The 17413-nt window shown below is 29.9% G+C and overlaps 1 protein-coding gene across 1 annotated transcript; it reads right to left on the bottom strand.

Annotated features, from left to right (window-relative positions):
- Positions 1-4239: 4239 nt before the first annotated feature.
- Positions 4240-4410, bottom strand: TRIADDRAFT_9574 (uncharacterized protein; the record flags this gene model as incomplete). Its single annotated transcript, XM_002114842.1, has 1 exon — positions 4240-4410. A coding segment is annotated over one exon (171 nt), but the record flags the coding sequence as incomplete, so codon positions are not given.
- Between the last annotated feature and the right edge of the window lie 13003 nt (positions 4411-17413).

The raw sequence follows: 17413 nt of genomic DNA, 5'->3' as shown, positions 1-17413 counted from the left end.
GCTACGCGTACTAAGCGTAGCAATAGCTAACGGAGAAAGCGAAGAATTTGATTACATCAGTCAGCTACGAATACAATTGATTGTGATGGTACTTTAGTATAAAACTATCAAAATCATGCTTACTTTTTCGATAGAGCATAAAATGGAGCTGTTAAAGAGGCTAGCCACAACTAACATAGCAAACATCTACATTACGCCTACTCTAATGGGACAGTAAGAGTTTTAGACGATATCCATCTTTCTTACTATAGTAACTTTAAGGATTGTAAAGACTCAAATCAATTGATTGCCGTCATTTTAAATTGACCATTTATGAAATAAGGTTTTCTTTGTATGATGTAATTACACATCTTATATAGCTATTTTAACGCTTAATAAAATGATTTATACTATAATTGACCTAAATTAAGTATAATCTCCATTAGCTATCAATTTTTTCTCTAATTATGAACTCTTTCATATTAATTAACGTTCGCATTTCATAGACTTTAGAGAAAGCTTTAATTTTACCATTATAAATCCCTTCAGATACTATTGGTGCGATAAATTGATTTTAGTCATTGAAAAGTATCCGTACCTCGTTTAAATTCTCAACCACGGTAACTTAGTCTAGTATTAACTACATTTCGAAACGGTAAAGGACCGAAAGGACAAAAGTTGGTCACGGTCGAAGTAACACCGGTGTTATTGAAATTTTTCCTTCTTTTTTTCGTCTTACACTAGTAAGACGTAGCAAAATAGCGATAAGTGGCGGTATAAAGCAGTATATGAAAATATTTGACAGTTAGCGTAAACTAATCAAAGATTAATTATTACTGTCCATAAAACATATTTTTATCCCTCTCTATTTTTAAGAAAAAATTACTTGATGTTGTAACCACTTTCAAATCGCAAACAATATCCCAAGATGATTGCATCATACTCTAATCTAGTTTAAGGACAGAAATATTCGAGAAAATGTAGATTCTTTTATCGTAAGGGTACTGTTTAGAAAACTTTTGAATTTGAAATTGTATCGATATTACTATTCAAAGTAACTACATTGCAATTTCCTTTAACAACACTATTGTTAAAGGCAGAACAACCACAATAAATTATATAATTATAACAGCAACAACAGCAACGTTGTCGTAATTTCACAAGAGAAATGAAGTCATCTACTATCTATACAATATATTTTATGATCTGATATGATGATATTCATACTTTCAAGGGTAATATTTAACAACCAGGGTTATTAACAATTACGGTTAAGACTACAACTGAGAAATTTCTTGAGGTTAAAAATTAGACTAATAACATATTTAATTGGCATAACATTTGACTGTCTTACTACATTAATTTTTCTGCTAAGTTAAAATGAATTGTGCAACAACAGTATGATCGCTATGACATACTTTTACTGGATATGTCTATAACTATAGAAAAATGGATAATCAGCAGCTACGGTAATGTGTGTATACTCCACCCCTAGGCCTCTGTGAAAACTATCACAAATGAAGTAATAGTGTCTATTTTGATTTATTGTTAGGGCTTAATTATATAATAAATAATAGCAAGTATAATTTACGTAATGTTGTCTCTGTTGTCTTGATTAAGTTTAACCACCTGGTAAAACAATTGTCGAGAGATTGTTGATCATTTGTGTTTGAATATCACCTCAGGCTGATCGACGAAGTTAAAATTTATACGACATTTTGTTGTTCTAGATCGTGTGGCTGCCCTAACGCCATCAATTTCTTACCTGTTTAGACAAATAATCTTTTCATTCAAGTAAACGATCTGCTTTTATCTAATCTGTTCTTATAGTTTCATAGTAATATTTGAGATAGTTTACAACTTACAATTGAGATATGAATTATGGTCGATATCTAGTACTCATCGTTTAATCCTTTAGATATAATTTATTCTGGCTGATGAATACGTACATGATAAACTGATTTGTAAGTCAATGTACGAGAAGAATGTATAGGAAAAACGGGTGGAACAAGCAAAATAATCATAAACAATGTACGTGAAATTTAAATCCTTTAATCCAATTTATATTAATATTTAAACTCTACTCGATTGTCTGGCCAACTTGACGGGGTCTATGATTGTTTTCTACCGCATTGTTTAATTAAACAGAGTATCAGAGTTGATTGAAAATAACAAACGATCATCTCAGAGAATTATGTAGGATTAGAAGGATATTAGAAAGGGAGGGCGAACCACAAATACTGCGTTGGAAAATTTTGAAATTATTGCTTTCTAATATACACTGTATGTTTAAACGTCTGGTTTAGTAATAGCATGTATTACTAGGTCTCCGTAGATCTTTAAATATTCAATCAAGTTTAGTTACTAGGCTAAACGCACTTACTTCACAGTTTTTTAAATTTAAATCCGTCAAACCGATAAATCTAGATTATTCTTTCTCTACTCTGCTCATTAAGAAAGTTGACTTGATTTAAGCTATGATATAAGAATGGATTAATGACAGCGAATTAAATCTTATATGGCAGAAGCGCCGAAAAGCGTAAAATGATTGCAATGGTTAACCGCTGTAGTTGTTTAATTTTTATTCTAATCACTATTATTATTAACGATAAACAAGTTGACAAGGTGAAAAACTGAATCTATTCTTATCTGCTGTCGAGAGTAGTCATAATTCTGGCGAAAATGTTTAACAGCAATGATTTCATGATTCTCTTATAGTAATTTGCAGGTTATAAAGGTACATTTCATAGTCTGAACAACATATACTACTAAACGGTATACCAATCCAATTCCTATCGCACCATCTATAAACTACTTGACGTATCAATTAGGAGTATTGTAGCAGCTGTATAACCAAAAATATTTCTCAGACGAAATAGTGGTAATATCAACTAAATTATATATAAACCATAAAGAAATGAGTAATATTTTGCATCATCGATAAGGTAGTCGGAAAGCCTTGGAACACTAATAATATCTTTTCCCCTTCCTCTCCCTCCCTATCTCTACGAAGTCAGTTCGACCTACGGAAAGATCTTTGACTCATTGTATTAATATAATTTTATTTCATACTGGAAATGAATATAATGAATCAGATAAAAAAAATTGTAAAACAATATATACCCACATTGGCAACGATGTTAACTTAAGCCCACCTGACTTATAACCTTGCTAAATAATAGATGACTAAACATCAATTTCCAATCTTAGTATTATCAGTAAGTATGAACTATCATCATTAATAGGAAAAAGTTACTAACATAGTATAAAAAGTAGATATGATTGATACTTTTATCGTCATTAATCAAGATATGATGACAATATTGTGTAATGTTGAATTAGATGCCATAGGGGATAATTATTATTTCAATCGACTTGCAGCACGCGGTACCAGCAAGAAGAATCAAATGATGTTTTATATTTCTTTTGAAAACATGCCAAGCAATTGTTATAGCTCAATAGTAAGGCCGGAGGGGGTCGACTGAAATTATCTAAGACGTGTGCGTTAGCTTTAATATGTGGCAACATACTAATAAAATCTTTAAATTTGTAACTCTCTTTCAGTCATGAAAGCCGACGGCACTGATTTAAGTAAAAATGATTATTAAACTAAAGCTATTCTACAGTCTGTTTTAATGACTAAGAAAAGTAAATATTGTAAATACACTACGAGGATAGGTTTAAAGTGCAGTGATTATGTATTTCAGTTACCAAATTTAAATAAATTCTCTTTACTGAATTCCTCAACGAAATGCTTTTGTAAATATGTTCATTTATGACTTCGGTTGAGGAAAACTTTTACCCCCGATATTTCAACTGATAGAGCAATCACTCAGAAGGAAATATTTTTTTAACCGCATTAAAAGTAGTACTTCGGTTCATCATCATCACATATTTACTTGGATAGCTATTTGAACAACATTGTCGCATTTACTAACAGGAATCAGGCCAATACATAGCAGTATATAGCTTATACCTTAACTTATAATTATTAACAACTATTTTGTCATAAATACATACATTACTGATTAATATTGAAGATGATTACTTATTATACCTTACTAAGTTTAACTTACCATGACGATCATGATCTTGACTATCTGCTCTTTTAAAGCGTTTCATTCCGTGATGGATCACCATAGATTCTTTATCCTGACGGCAATGGCTGCCATCGTGATTGATCGAAGGGAGGATATTAGATGCTGCGGCTGTATTAGTGGCATTACTGGATGCTGAATTAAAGTAAATTGCTTCATTTTCTTCTTGTGCCTGTTGTCGCCTTAACGCAACTTGAGCAGCCATAACTCTTTGCCTTTCTGCAATCAGGATACATTTTGCACATGTACAATCGCGCCAACGGCAATAACGTTTATGCCCTTTTAAGATAGAAATAACCCCATGATTGCGGCAGCGAGCACATTTAGGTGAGCGTTGTTGCTTGTCGCTATTTTTCATCTTTGTTCTTGATAGGAAATAATTTCAGATATGAAGATTAGAATCTATACAACATAGAAAAAGGATTTATCTCTTTAATAATGCAAAGCAAGATTATTTTAGTTAGAAGATTAGCCGTAAGCAGTAGTTATGTAATTCCCTCGAAAAGATTCTAACATACACCTTGACAAATATGTAACTCATCATAGAAACAAGATATCATCATTTACTGTAATATGGTTGTCATTAATAGAATACAATATACATTGTGCTGTAGTGTGTATAATATACCCTATGTGCAGTGGTTAACCGATTTGTTAAATGGGAAGAATTGCACATTCTTTTCTGTATTAACCTGGTGATCAGGTTTTTTCAATTTGCTAAATAGCTTAGCCTATCAATTATTATTGTTATTATCTCTAAATTTATTTCTTCATGCCAAGAATGGGTACCGCTTGGTACATTAGTCGCCATTTTAATTACTGTACAGGATATGTTTTGTTGTTTTAGGTACTATTCGATCAGCTTGGAAGTTTTTTCTCACTACGGTACTACTTTGAACCATCAGCTGGTATAGCGATATACTAGTATGATGAAGGCTTTTGCTACGGTAATGAATTGCCATGGTTAGCTCCATCAATTAAAAATCAATAGATTTATTAAGTGGACAATTTGATACATACGACACGAAACTAGGCATATATTGAAAATATGAAGACGCAAGAAGTAATCATCAGCACAAATTTAAAGTCAATCATCAAAAGGACTAGATATTCTCAGATATCTTCTATCCCCGCCTAATAGTAGTAATGGTATATAATTAATTTATCGTCTGATTAATATTGAGAAGCCAACTTAATTATCTAATGAAATCATTTCTGCTTTGGTGCTACCAATATTCCAACGTACACTTCTATAGTATGTTGTCGTAGACATGTATCCAATAATTGCATTGATTAAAATTAAATCCGTCATTATATATGTACTGATTAAACTATTCGATCAAAGATTCTCGGTATTAAGTTAGCAGTATTAGAATTACTTAAAAAAGTTGGCCAAGATTTTTTTGGCTCATAGAGAAGATCATGTAACCGATAAACTGAAAGAAATCCTTTCTTCTCATGAACAATATGTGAAATACGGTTGCTATTACCACAAACTTATACTGTTAATCACAACAAATGTAAATCTCCTGCAGACGAAATGTAGTTCCAAAATACTGTAATATTTCAAGCGTATAAAGATGGAGGATAACTTTAAAAATTTAAGCAAGTTTAAGCACAGTGCACACGGACGTAGTCATGATAAAAATGATGATAAGTTCCAATGACAGAAAAAAATAAAATCTTACCTAAAAAGTAGCGATATTTTAGGTCACGAATTAAATTAGCCAAAGGAACAGGATAGGTTTGCTGACTATCTGATAATCCGAGTATGAAATGGAAGTAGACTATGTGTAAAGTATTTATGTATCCCCTTTCTATTCTTTTCTAATTTGGTTATTGTTTTAATTAATCCAACTATCGATCTAGACAGTTGAAAGACTCTTGGATTGAAAAAAACTTTCTCGATTGAAAACCTACAAACACGTACACAATGCTACTTGCACTATTGTCAAATGTAATTAAATTAAAAGACAAAGCCACCTCCTAGCAGTACAGACTTCTATTCCAATCACTGATTTGTGCCCTGCTTTTGTTAACTATACTTGTTTGATGATACATTAATCTATTGTTATGACATGTTCATACAATATTATCTAATAAAATTTATCCCGTTATCTCCTATTTAAGTGTAACCCTACTTTATTAGGAGAAGTCTTTAGTAAATCACTCAATTATACTAATCTTCGGCGAATAGACTAGACTTGTTAGTCCACATTCAAAAAGCTTAATCAGATTAATTGTTTTGTTGTTATTAGATTTAACAAACAAAACTAACTGACGACTATTTACATGTCAATTATCTACTTTGACCATTGTTATGACCATTGACTAAATTGCTTTCCTATTATTCTATTGTCTGTAGCCATGTGTCAAGTGCTTTTCAATTAATTCTATTTTGTTACGGTATTATCAGGATAATAAATAAATCAAGTTATGCAAATGTTAACTTCAAACTTGGGTCGATTGAACTAATAGATTAACTATTTGTATAATTTTCTATTCTTTCCATCATTTTCTATCTTTATACACTGCTTTATCTTGAAATGAGATAATACAACCGATTCTTCATCCGTTCCGATCTTATATAACAATCCCCAAATAGAAATATGATGACGATACTGAATTGATCATGAACAATGGTAATGTTGTTTTCATCTATTTTTTTGGAGGGGTCATTCCATCTGCGAATTTTCCTTCCGTTTATAAGTCATTAATGTTGATATATCTGTTTTTTCGGCTTACCCGTAGATGTCTTAATTTACTAATGATTTCCATTAGCTTTAAGTCAATACCGGTAGTAAGCTATTTTAAATCTAAACTGATCATGTTTTCAATAGGATTAAGTGAAAAAAAGTATTACAGTAGATAAATCTCAAATTACAAAATCTATGTTATGGACGGAAGAGAAAAGCTAGATTGTTAATATGAATAATATTATAATTTCGATAATAGTATGTGACAAAAGCAAGATCATGACGTGAATAATTTGATTGATTGATTGATCTTCAAATCCTTAATGATGACAGATAGATTAACCTTACACGCTTTTACACACTTCCATAGGCAAGCACACACGTCCAAGTAATAATGAGATAATTCAAATTTATAATAGACTATTTGACTTGAATAAATTCAATAGCTTTTAACTAAATATCAATTTAGTGGCGCTTACAGTTAAAGAAACCGCCTTGATTTTTTTAGCTAACACTAGGGGGTAAGAAATCAAAAGATGAATAAATATAGAATAATGGTCAACGGCAACCAGATGGAAAGAAATAAGATGATTAAAATATAATAAAACATATGGTAACGAAAGAGACGTGTGGCAGCTGCCATACGAATTCAGTCTATCATTTCCCCCATCATCAATAAAACGATTTTAATCCATTTCATCAAATTGGGAAAAGATAAAATTTATTTTTCTTTCGTAAGATATCTAGTAAAATTAATTGCTGATCAAATGCCTACAATTATCTAGCGATGATCATAGAGAATGAAAACAGTTGGATTGCAGGCAATTCTTTTTAAATAAGAAGATGTTACATCACAGTTTAATTGCATATTGTTACCTTAATAATGACAAATGATAGTGAATTATTCATCTGCATGTTAATCTAGATTTTATTTTGATTCACTTTAATGACAATTCAATTACGTTATCAATAGTTAAAATGACTATTTTATTAAATTCCTTTCATCTTTTAAGTTGACTCATTGGCCGGATTATGTTTCCATGAAATAATAACAACTTATTCTCTCACCTTGTGACTAATCAATAATGTCATTTTGAAACTCATATTCGTCGACTTTAAATTAACTCAGCTATTAATGTGATCAAGTGTTCATATTTCTTTCTATTACTGTATTGTAACTTATGTCTTCATTACTAATTAAAAGATAAGTTAATCTTATGTAATACATTATAATTTTAATTTTTTAATTATACGCTTTGGATTTTAATAATTCTTAAGTTGTTTAGCTACAACAAGTACAAGATGGCATTAGGTTTTTTTTTGATCGTTCTACTTTCTATTTTTGGCCTCTTCTTATTGCACCGTATTTTCGACAACTTTCCTCAAAAAACAATCATCAACTATACTGTACGCTAAAGACTAGATACAATGGACTTTAGAACGATATCTTGTTTATTAACATGAAATATTTTATATAAACATCCATAATATGATATTATATATGATATTTTTATGAATCATACGACAAAAATAACAAACGTGAGTAACTGTTAGTGTGTTCTACTTATTCACCTTAATTGACTACCGTAAGTTCATACAAGCTGTTGTTCATGAATTGTTATTTTCCTCGGTGACGATATTAAAAATTAACAGGATACATTTTTCCTTAGGATAGGCTACTTTCGGTTGATGCATGCAGTAGATGAAATTTGCTACAGCTAGTATATTTTACGACATTATTTCCATGTTATGATTACATTATGGAAAATAGGTTTATTTTGACGTTACAAGATAAAATGATATGAAGTTCTTATTTTATCTTTTATTGCATTATTTATTTATTATTTTAAATCATGCAATTAGCAATATGAATTCATATGGAGCCAAAAAATCATAACAATATTTACTTATTTAAGGACTGCAGTATTAACAAGATGATATACGGGTACTAATTACAGTAAATGAGATTTACCATTTTAACGATCACGCTTATGATCACTATTATTTTAGACTACAAACCCTATTATCATCATAAATTTATTTCATACATCTTACAGAATCTGATCTAAAATTAATTAATCCAGTCAACTCATTGACTAATGTTAATTCCTTAGTGCTTACTTCAGGTTTCTGGTATAGATTAAAATTACAAATCTAAATAAAATTCTAAACAAATCCAAGAAAAGAAATAACTGACATTGCCATATTTTAACATACTTCAATTTGAATTATTTTAGCAGTAAAATTTTTTGTGTTGATAACCTATCTACGAGTGATAATTAAAATAGATATTACTATAGATGTGATCTGTTGATAACGTAAATACGTTGACTTATTTATCTTATAGTAAGACAATATTTTAAAAAACCAAGATTACGCCAAAAATATCAGTGAGACGAATTGTAATTGAATTTTGGTTGAAACAGCTGAACCTGTGTGATTATATTACTGTTGCAAATTCGCATTTGCGATAAAATTCGGAAAAAATTAAATTAATACTTGGATATGACAATATCTTATAAGACAGTAGTAGGATATTGCGTATTTCCTGTGGTGATATTAACAGCTTTTACTTAGCTACAGTCATAATGGAAAATGAACTCAACTATTCATTATAGAATATCGTTATCAATAGAGCTAGTTATTTTATAACTGACTTGCAACAACCTGCATTGGCACAAAACATACAGTAGGATAAAAAATAAGACCGTTAAGGAGGTTCAATGATTACACCAAATAGCGTAATTTTAAGTAATACGCGCATTTGTTGATATATATCTGCATGTCTCGTCTCTTTTAGCTCAATTTGCCAACTGGCAAACAATAGCCCATTATTAAACATATTCTATTTGAATCTGCTATCATAATAACACGGTTACTAATAACATCTGGTGAGCATTGATTTATTTATTTTACTGAGCCCATCCGGTTTACTGTTATGCTGTAGAGTAGTAAAATTACGATTTAGCACTGATTATCCTGTTTAAAGAATTAGTCTCTTATAGATAAATAATAGATAGCAGACCTTTCTTTATCATCGTTATTATTAGTTGAGTTAATTTGAACGAAATCATAATAAAAGTATTGAATTTGTGATCTTATCATAGACTTATCTTCTTTCCTTTAATTCAATTGTATTGTATTTAAATTACCATCAAGTACAATTATAAAATTCAATGATTGCTATATGCAGTCTTTCACATGTCATCACAATATAACTATCAATAATCTGAATAACATACAAAATAACAAATTGCTGGCTATGCAGATTTTAATATCTTTAATCAATAGCAAGAACAGAATATCAAATTCAATTCGAAGGATAAAAATGTTAATGTGCACTTTTATATATTACGGATCCTGTTATGATGAATAATAAAGATAATAGGCTAATATGATCAATGCACTTGATTGTAGTTAACTTCCATATTCCTAGAATTAAATACAACTTTAGAAATCTTATGGGATTGCTGGTGTTATTGATATTACTATTTCATTACTTAACCATAAGGCATCAATTTAAAATAGTAATCTATGTGGATTTCTATATGTAATTAATACAGGAATAATAGAAATTTCTTATAAATATGTCATTGATTAAAAATCAGGCATCGTACCAAATCGCGTTGCCTAAGCAATGTAAGGAAGCCATAAATAAATTCTTATGAGGTTAATGAAGTAGCAGGATCGAATATATTTATGGAAAGAATAGATACAATTATGATTTACCAAATAGACTTCATACTAATATCGAATTAAATTGTTCTAGGTGATAAACATCCTAATTCTGATAGTAGAATGTTAATGATGAAGTTGGAAGTTATCGTATACATCCAAGATAATAATTAGCAGATACCCTTATTACTGGCTTATTTAATTAATATAGTGTCAATTAAATATCTTTTATAAATAATTATAATTGTAAGTTGGAGCTGTCACCAAGCTGCATAGATTGCAATTTCTTATGCCATATTTCTAATTATTTTCGAAGCTATACTCCACAAATGACCCTTTAATATATATACAAGGAATTATTTTCGTTTTTAATTGAATTCAGACCTCCGATACTAGCAAAGCATACCTATAGCAATTCGCGACAAGCGATTACACCAATTGCATTAACGAAGAAAAAATTGGTAAACTTCTTATTTTGCTAAATTTATAGAGTAGGCGGTAAGCAGTATGTCAATTTAAGTAATATTCAAGTTATACAAGGATAAAACCAGAATGTCAAATTTCATTTTAATCAACAATTAAAATTAAGATAAGAAAAATTTACAATATATTAATCATCATTTCAAAATTGAAAACTTATTTTAGCGAAGAAAATTTAAACCCCTTGCATTTAGAAAGTAATTATCAGATTTGCTGCATTCAATCCTCCCTAATAATTCTGATATTTTGCTGCTGGTCGCTTATCAAGAGTTCATCGAGTGTTAAATAAATTGCACGAAATAATCAAAACTAACAAGCGGCCAATAAGGTGAATCTATTCTTTCTAATTTTATCTAACATCATTTCATTGATGTAGATAATTTCATTTTGTTAAATGAAATTGAATTTGTAGCAGGTGCCAAATCGCAATTATATTATCGCCAATATCCACAATCAATGAACAAAGCCTGGCATATTGTGATTCAACTCAGTTGGTCCAATAAATCAATTACAGACTGTTTATTCCTGCCTACTAGAACAATTCTGGTATAAATTCTATTAGGCAATTCATTATTCAATGAATTCTAAATGAAAGCACCAATTTTGTTAGTAAAATACAATAAACGGATAACTACTTTCTCTTCGTAAGACACAAATAATATTGGAAGTGAAGAAAAATTATTTTATTACTTCATGCGACAACAACGGGTAATCAAAATAACCGAAACTATTATTAACGATTACAAGAATTATTTTGTTATTAAATCTCATCTTTTTTAGTTAATTGATATAACATCCCCCAAAGTTTCTCAATAGAAGCACCTGAGAGTTGCAAATAAAGCCATATAAATTCCGTACTATATCGTAAATGAAAAAGGATATTAATAACAAAACTAATAGCTAAATTAATCGTTGATACTATCGCATAACTGAATTAAATGAATAATAACATTTATTCAAAATTTATTTACCGTGCAACGGTTGCTAACACTACAACAGTTGCATTCATCAGAAATCACAAATGATATTAATGACATAATAGTCTATTACAAAATAACTGAGCGTGCTGACAGAACCAGAGACATTTACTCTACTATACGCTAATCTATCTAGCATAAATATTAATGATATTAGATTCTAGGGGCATCCACGAGACGACATCGGCTGACTTAACATTTTAAAATGTTCGAAATATTAACATAAAATTGATTGCTGTACTGATCGTTAAATATCTAAATAAAAATGGTTTTAATGCGCCATCTTGTATCTCTTTGCCGTAATATTAATTTAATTTTATGTTACCAGGCAAAATTTACTTAATTTTATTATTAAATAAATCCTAAATAATATCTGCAGTATGGACTGTACCTATTGAAATAAAAAATCCTACACTGAAAGCATTTTCTTGTTGTTAGTGTACGACAAGATACTATACTTTCGTTGTATGAATAGAATTAAAAACTCATAAAACTGATCTTACAACAAGCCGCTTATTATACTTGTGAGGAAGTTGTTAGTCTTACTTACAGTATCTCTCCGTAGTCAGTTGGAGTGACTAAGCAGCTAGTAAGTTAGTTGATCACATCACATTAGAAGAGAGTAGGTAGTGGGGTGTAAGTAAAACTTGTATTAGAAAATATCGGGTTAAATTGGAATGATTGCAGATTAAATTGATGCAATAAGACATCCAAGTTCGAAATTTACAGATTAAAAAGAATTTGAATTTTATATAAGCTTAATGGCTGAAGTTAACTTCAGGCTAATAGGTATTTTATAACTTCTCTCTTTGATGTAGATTAAATTTTGCGGTTATTACTAATCGGTTCTACTTACGACTTAATCTGATTTAACAAACTGCATATTGTTCGCTGCATTCATATTCGGAGTCTGATTACTGGCTAATGGTAAAATTTCTGCAATAACTCATAGCGTATTATTTCAATTGGTAGAGTGTATACGTAACATGATTAAGATGACCGACTCTACAGAAATTTGATAGATCATATAAAGTTTCAAATTGAAGAATTTGAAATACTAGATTGGTCAACAAGAACTACTGCTATGTTACTATATTCCAAAGAATAGCATTCTTACTAGATCATTAGTAAGAAAATTTACATTGGCTCTCAATTAGATCATAAAATCAGCTACTAAAATGATCCCTATAAGCTTATTATAAATATCAGATATACCAAGTTGACCAAATCCTTGCAGCTGTGAATCATTGGCAATAGTAAACTTGCTATTAGAATTTTTACATTAGTATTTTCGATATTAGTCTCGTAAAAATTAAAAGGATTTAACAGCAGAAAAATTATTAAATGTCAACATAGAAAGAATAAATGATCTAACAGCTAATTTTGATTTACACATATACACTTGCACAATTTCTATTTACTGTGCATGCGAGAAACTAAATGGAAGATGTAGTATAATTAAAAAGTTATACTGAAGATATGAACATCGAAGGAAAGTCCATATATAAATTTAATGATATCACCAACTTATTGAGATGATACCGACACGTGTAAAACTTTCATCTTATTTACTCTTGTCGTATGCATTGAGAAGATGATACTTCAAAAATTTTTAATTTATGGCGCAATTTATACAATTTATACCTTAAAGAACACGTCGCAAAATAAAGTGAGCTTAATGACGCAGGAAATATTCGAAAATTTGTTTGTTGCGAACGCTGCATGAGTCGGAGCGGAGCGACAATTCGAATTACAGCAGATAAGATTCTGTCACGCCATTTGTATCTTAGCAATTATGATCTTTTTGTATGTCAATAATATAATTATTTTTCATTAAAATATCAAAAAGCTCTTATGTCAGAAAATAAATGAATATAGTTTACTTTAAAATTAAATAGATAGCAGTCTATAATTCGAAGTTTAAGTATTTTAACGATATTTAATTTCTTTAGAGTTAAAACTCCAACTTTCGATTCTTACCATACTTCATGTGGCACAATACCAAGTAAAACTATGTATATAAACGTCGTTATCTTTATCCGTAGATTAATTAAGAAAGAGCTATTTACAGTAAATTTTGTATAAAGTAATAGACAAGGGTGGCTTTTAATCATTAGGATAACAGGACATCATTTAGGATGACTTTAAAAAGAAAAACTATCAACTAGACACAATTGGGATGTATAATATAAAGGATGTGTTCTTAAGTGTCTTAATTTTAACTTATATTACTATTAAATGAAATTATAAGACACAGCAACGGGTACTGGTAGTTATTCACGCATATGCGTATACTGTATCTACATGTGAAATGTTGATAAGGTTACGTGCACCTGTCCAAACAATCCCAAACAATACTTGATTAATTTACTTTTCAGGAAGCTTATATCGCTTCAAAAGTGTTCTATTGACTAAAAATTTGGTTCGAATCATCATAAGGCCATTATGCAATACGAAATTGATTTTAATCATGAAAAAGTAATAATATTTAAACTTCACGTTTGATTGACTCGGTACAGGTAAAATTAATTCAAGAAAATATTGTTGCCGCTTAATATTGCCTTCGATTATGGTAATGTAATGTGAACTATCACCTATAATTCGGGTAGAACATTAAATGCTGCTTCCAATTGCATCAAATTATTGTTACTGAGTATACTTATCGCTACTAGTGGAAATCTAATATACTACAGTATTATTGTTATTACTGTAGCTTTATCTTAAGACATACAGAAGAATACTTATATAATTATTAAATTTTCTATAAATATCTTCCTTTCCGCCACTTCATTGCGATATATATATAAATAGAATATTGAGGCGAATTGAGAACCTAATAGCTCATGACTTCCTTGGTAATATCGTCTTAGCCATATCCGCTAAGACTCTGGAGTCGTTCCCAGTTATTGAGCTATGATATATTAATATTTTCCTGAACGTCCGAAATAAGCCACTCATTCAACTATATAATGTGTTGAATATGTATGGTGTATAAAAAATTTTCAAGAACTAAAGAATTTCGTCACTACTAAACATCAGTATTATACATATGCACGCGACTGATTTCATAATTGCATTAATCTGCACGTAATAACAGACATCGCTTTTTGTTCCTAGATAGATGATACATTTGAAGTTATGCGATATACAATGTTCAGCATATATGTCATAAATAACAAGTGAGCTAGTGCAACATAAATATATGGAATTTCATAAACTCAGCTATATGATATATAAATGAAAAGTTTCGATCTCTAACCCTTAACGATCTGTGCTTCAGTACACAGATTTTTTGAGCTAAAAATCACTTAAGAAAGATAAGAAGTTACTGGGCTTCAAAATAAAATATTAAACTATCTATTAATAATCATGTTGGCTTTCATAATATTTCCTTCTGTCGTAACAAATCTGAGGATGTTTGTACCTCAACATCCTAGTATATTATAAAATGAATGAATTTCCGATCAATTTAGCTTCTTTTAAGGCAGTGGAAGGCTGTGTATTCATATACACCGTGTTGCTATAGAATTAATCCAGCTTTTAGAATAAGATAGATTCCTTAAAATTTAGGATTGGCTGCAAAAAATTATTACAAGAGTGGATAATAGTAGTGGCACTAATAGCGTCTTAGTGACCGAATAGGTAAAACAAAATCATTATATTTAAATTATAAGCAAGGCTAGTTATTTCAATAAAGGTCAGTTAAAACAAAATTCATCATAATGTATCAGTAACGTCATCTGTAAACATAAAGTAATGATTTCGAAAAAATCGAAACCAGTTCATTCGCTTCATTACATAATAAAATTAAAAGGAATTTATCTTCGAAAAGACTTGCTAAAACAAAAGTAATAATCAGATTCCTATAAATCAATCCAGTATTTAATTAACTAGCTAATAAGTTGATTTCTTTCAAGCGTCTTTGAATAGCACACACCATCATAATTAAATCACACTTTTCCAGGCTAAAATGTCTCTCAACAGTATAATTGTTGTAACTAAAAATCAATCTTCGTACAGCTGTTTTGATAAGAATGATTGAGGAGATCTGCCGCAATTTTGTCAACGACGGCATTATTCGATGCCAATTACAGATTTTTAGAAATTAAATAAATTAATATGTATATTTCATGAACTAATTAAACTGATCCTTAATTGGTAGCCATCATTATGGGAATTTATGTTGCTAATCTAGTATTATATCGAATCCATATTGCTTGTTCATCCTACTAGAACTAATTTGTTATACTGAGCAACACTTTTACAGTAAACCTGAACCGTCCCAGTTCGCCCATTATCTTATCACCTCGTAAAACAATTTACAGGAACTAAAGTTCAAATTATTGGAAAGATTTCTAAAAAAGTAACGCATTACAATTGTGTATATATAAGTAGATTGCAGGAAGACAATAATATGTTTACGCTACGGTACTTAACCAATAAATTTGATTTTTTCCCAAATCTTGATGAACAACAATATTCACGTTATGCTATAAAGTAAGTCATGACAATTTTAAGAATTTTGAAGTGCAGAAACTTGGGAGTCTAATATTTTGATGTTTCTATTCGGTTGGCTTATCGCATACGTTAGAGAAATACTCTAATAAGTTTATCCATAAAGCAGTCAAGTATGTATAATATTGATTATTAAGGACATTACTCAATAAAGATACCAACATAAACAATCGGATTATATACGAGTATAAAGCAATTCAGCAGTTTTTGATCGAATTCATTAGAATTCTTGCTACCTTTTCCACTGTATTTGAATACTGTACTGAAAAATCCTATTTTAAGTTAATTTCTATACTAGTTGTGATATTGCTACAAGATTTCGCTTGTTTAAATCCGATTAAATTTGCCCTGCTTACCAAAGTTAGCAAAACACTATCTTATCTCACATCAACAATCGGATGATGCATAAAGCGATTTAAGAGTATTTGATCGCTTTCACTAGAATTCCTCATGCGTATTCCACAATAAGTGAATATTGAACTTGAAAAAATCTTATTTAAATTAATTTTTTATGCTAATTGCAATATTGCTACAAGATCTCGCTTATTTCAATCCGATTAAATTTGTTTTGCTCAATAAAGTTAGTAAAGCACCATATTATCTCACATGAATAATCCAATTATGTATAAGGTGATTAAGCAGTGTATATTTCGCTGCAATTGAATACTGAATTGGAAAAATCCTATTTCAGATTAATTTTCTTCACTAATTGTAATGTTGCAACTCTTCAGAGAAGTCTGATTTTGGGGATGCCTTTAACGTTAATTTTTTAAATATGGCGTCTTATTCCAAATTTTTGTTTATTTATTAATATGGGTAGTGCTGTAGATTCAGGTTAAAGTGTCTTGTCTTTGCCAATTTTATGAAATTTTTTGGTAAACGTAATGCATTAAACTGTAAATTGCAATACTTCATCGACAGTACTTAATAATCATTGATTTTAAACTGCTATACGTAGATGGGTAATTTCATATTGACTAGAATATTGGATGAA

This window comes from Trichoplax adhaerens, genomic scaffold (genome assembly GCF_000150275.1).
Source record: "Trichoplax adhaerens TRIADscaffold_9 genomic scaffold, whole genome shotgun sequence".
In the NCBI taxonomy this organism is placed as follows: Eukaryota; Metazoa; Placozoa; class Uniplacotomia; order Trichoplacea; family Trichoplacidae; genus Trichoplax; species Trichoplax adhaerens.
This window is presented reverse-complemented; position numbering and strand designations above follow the sequence as displayed.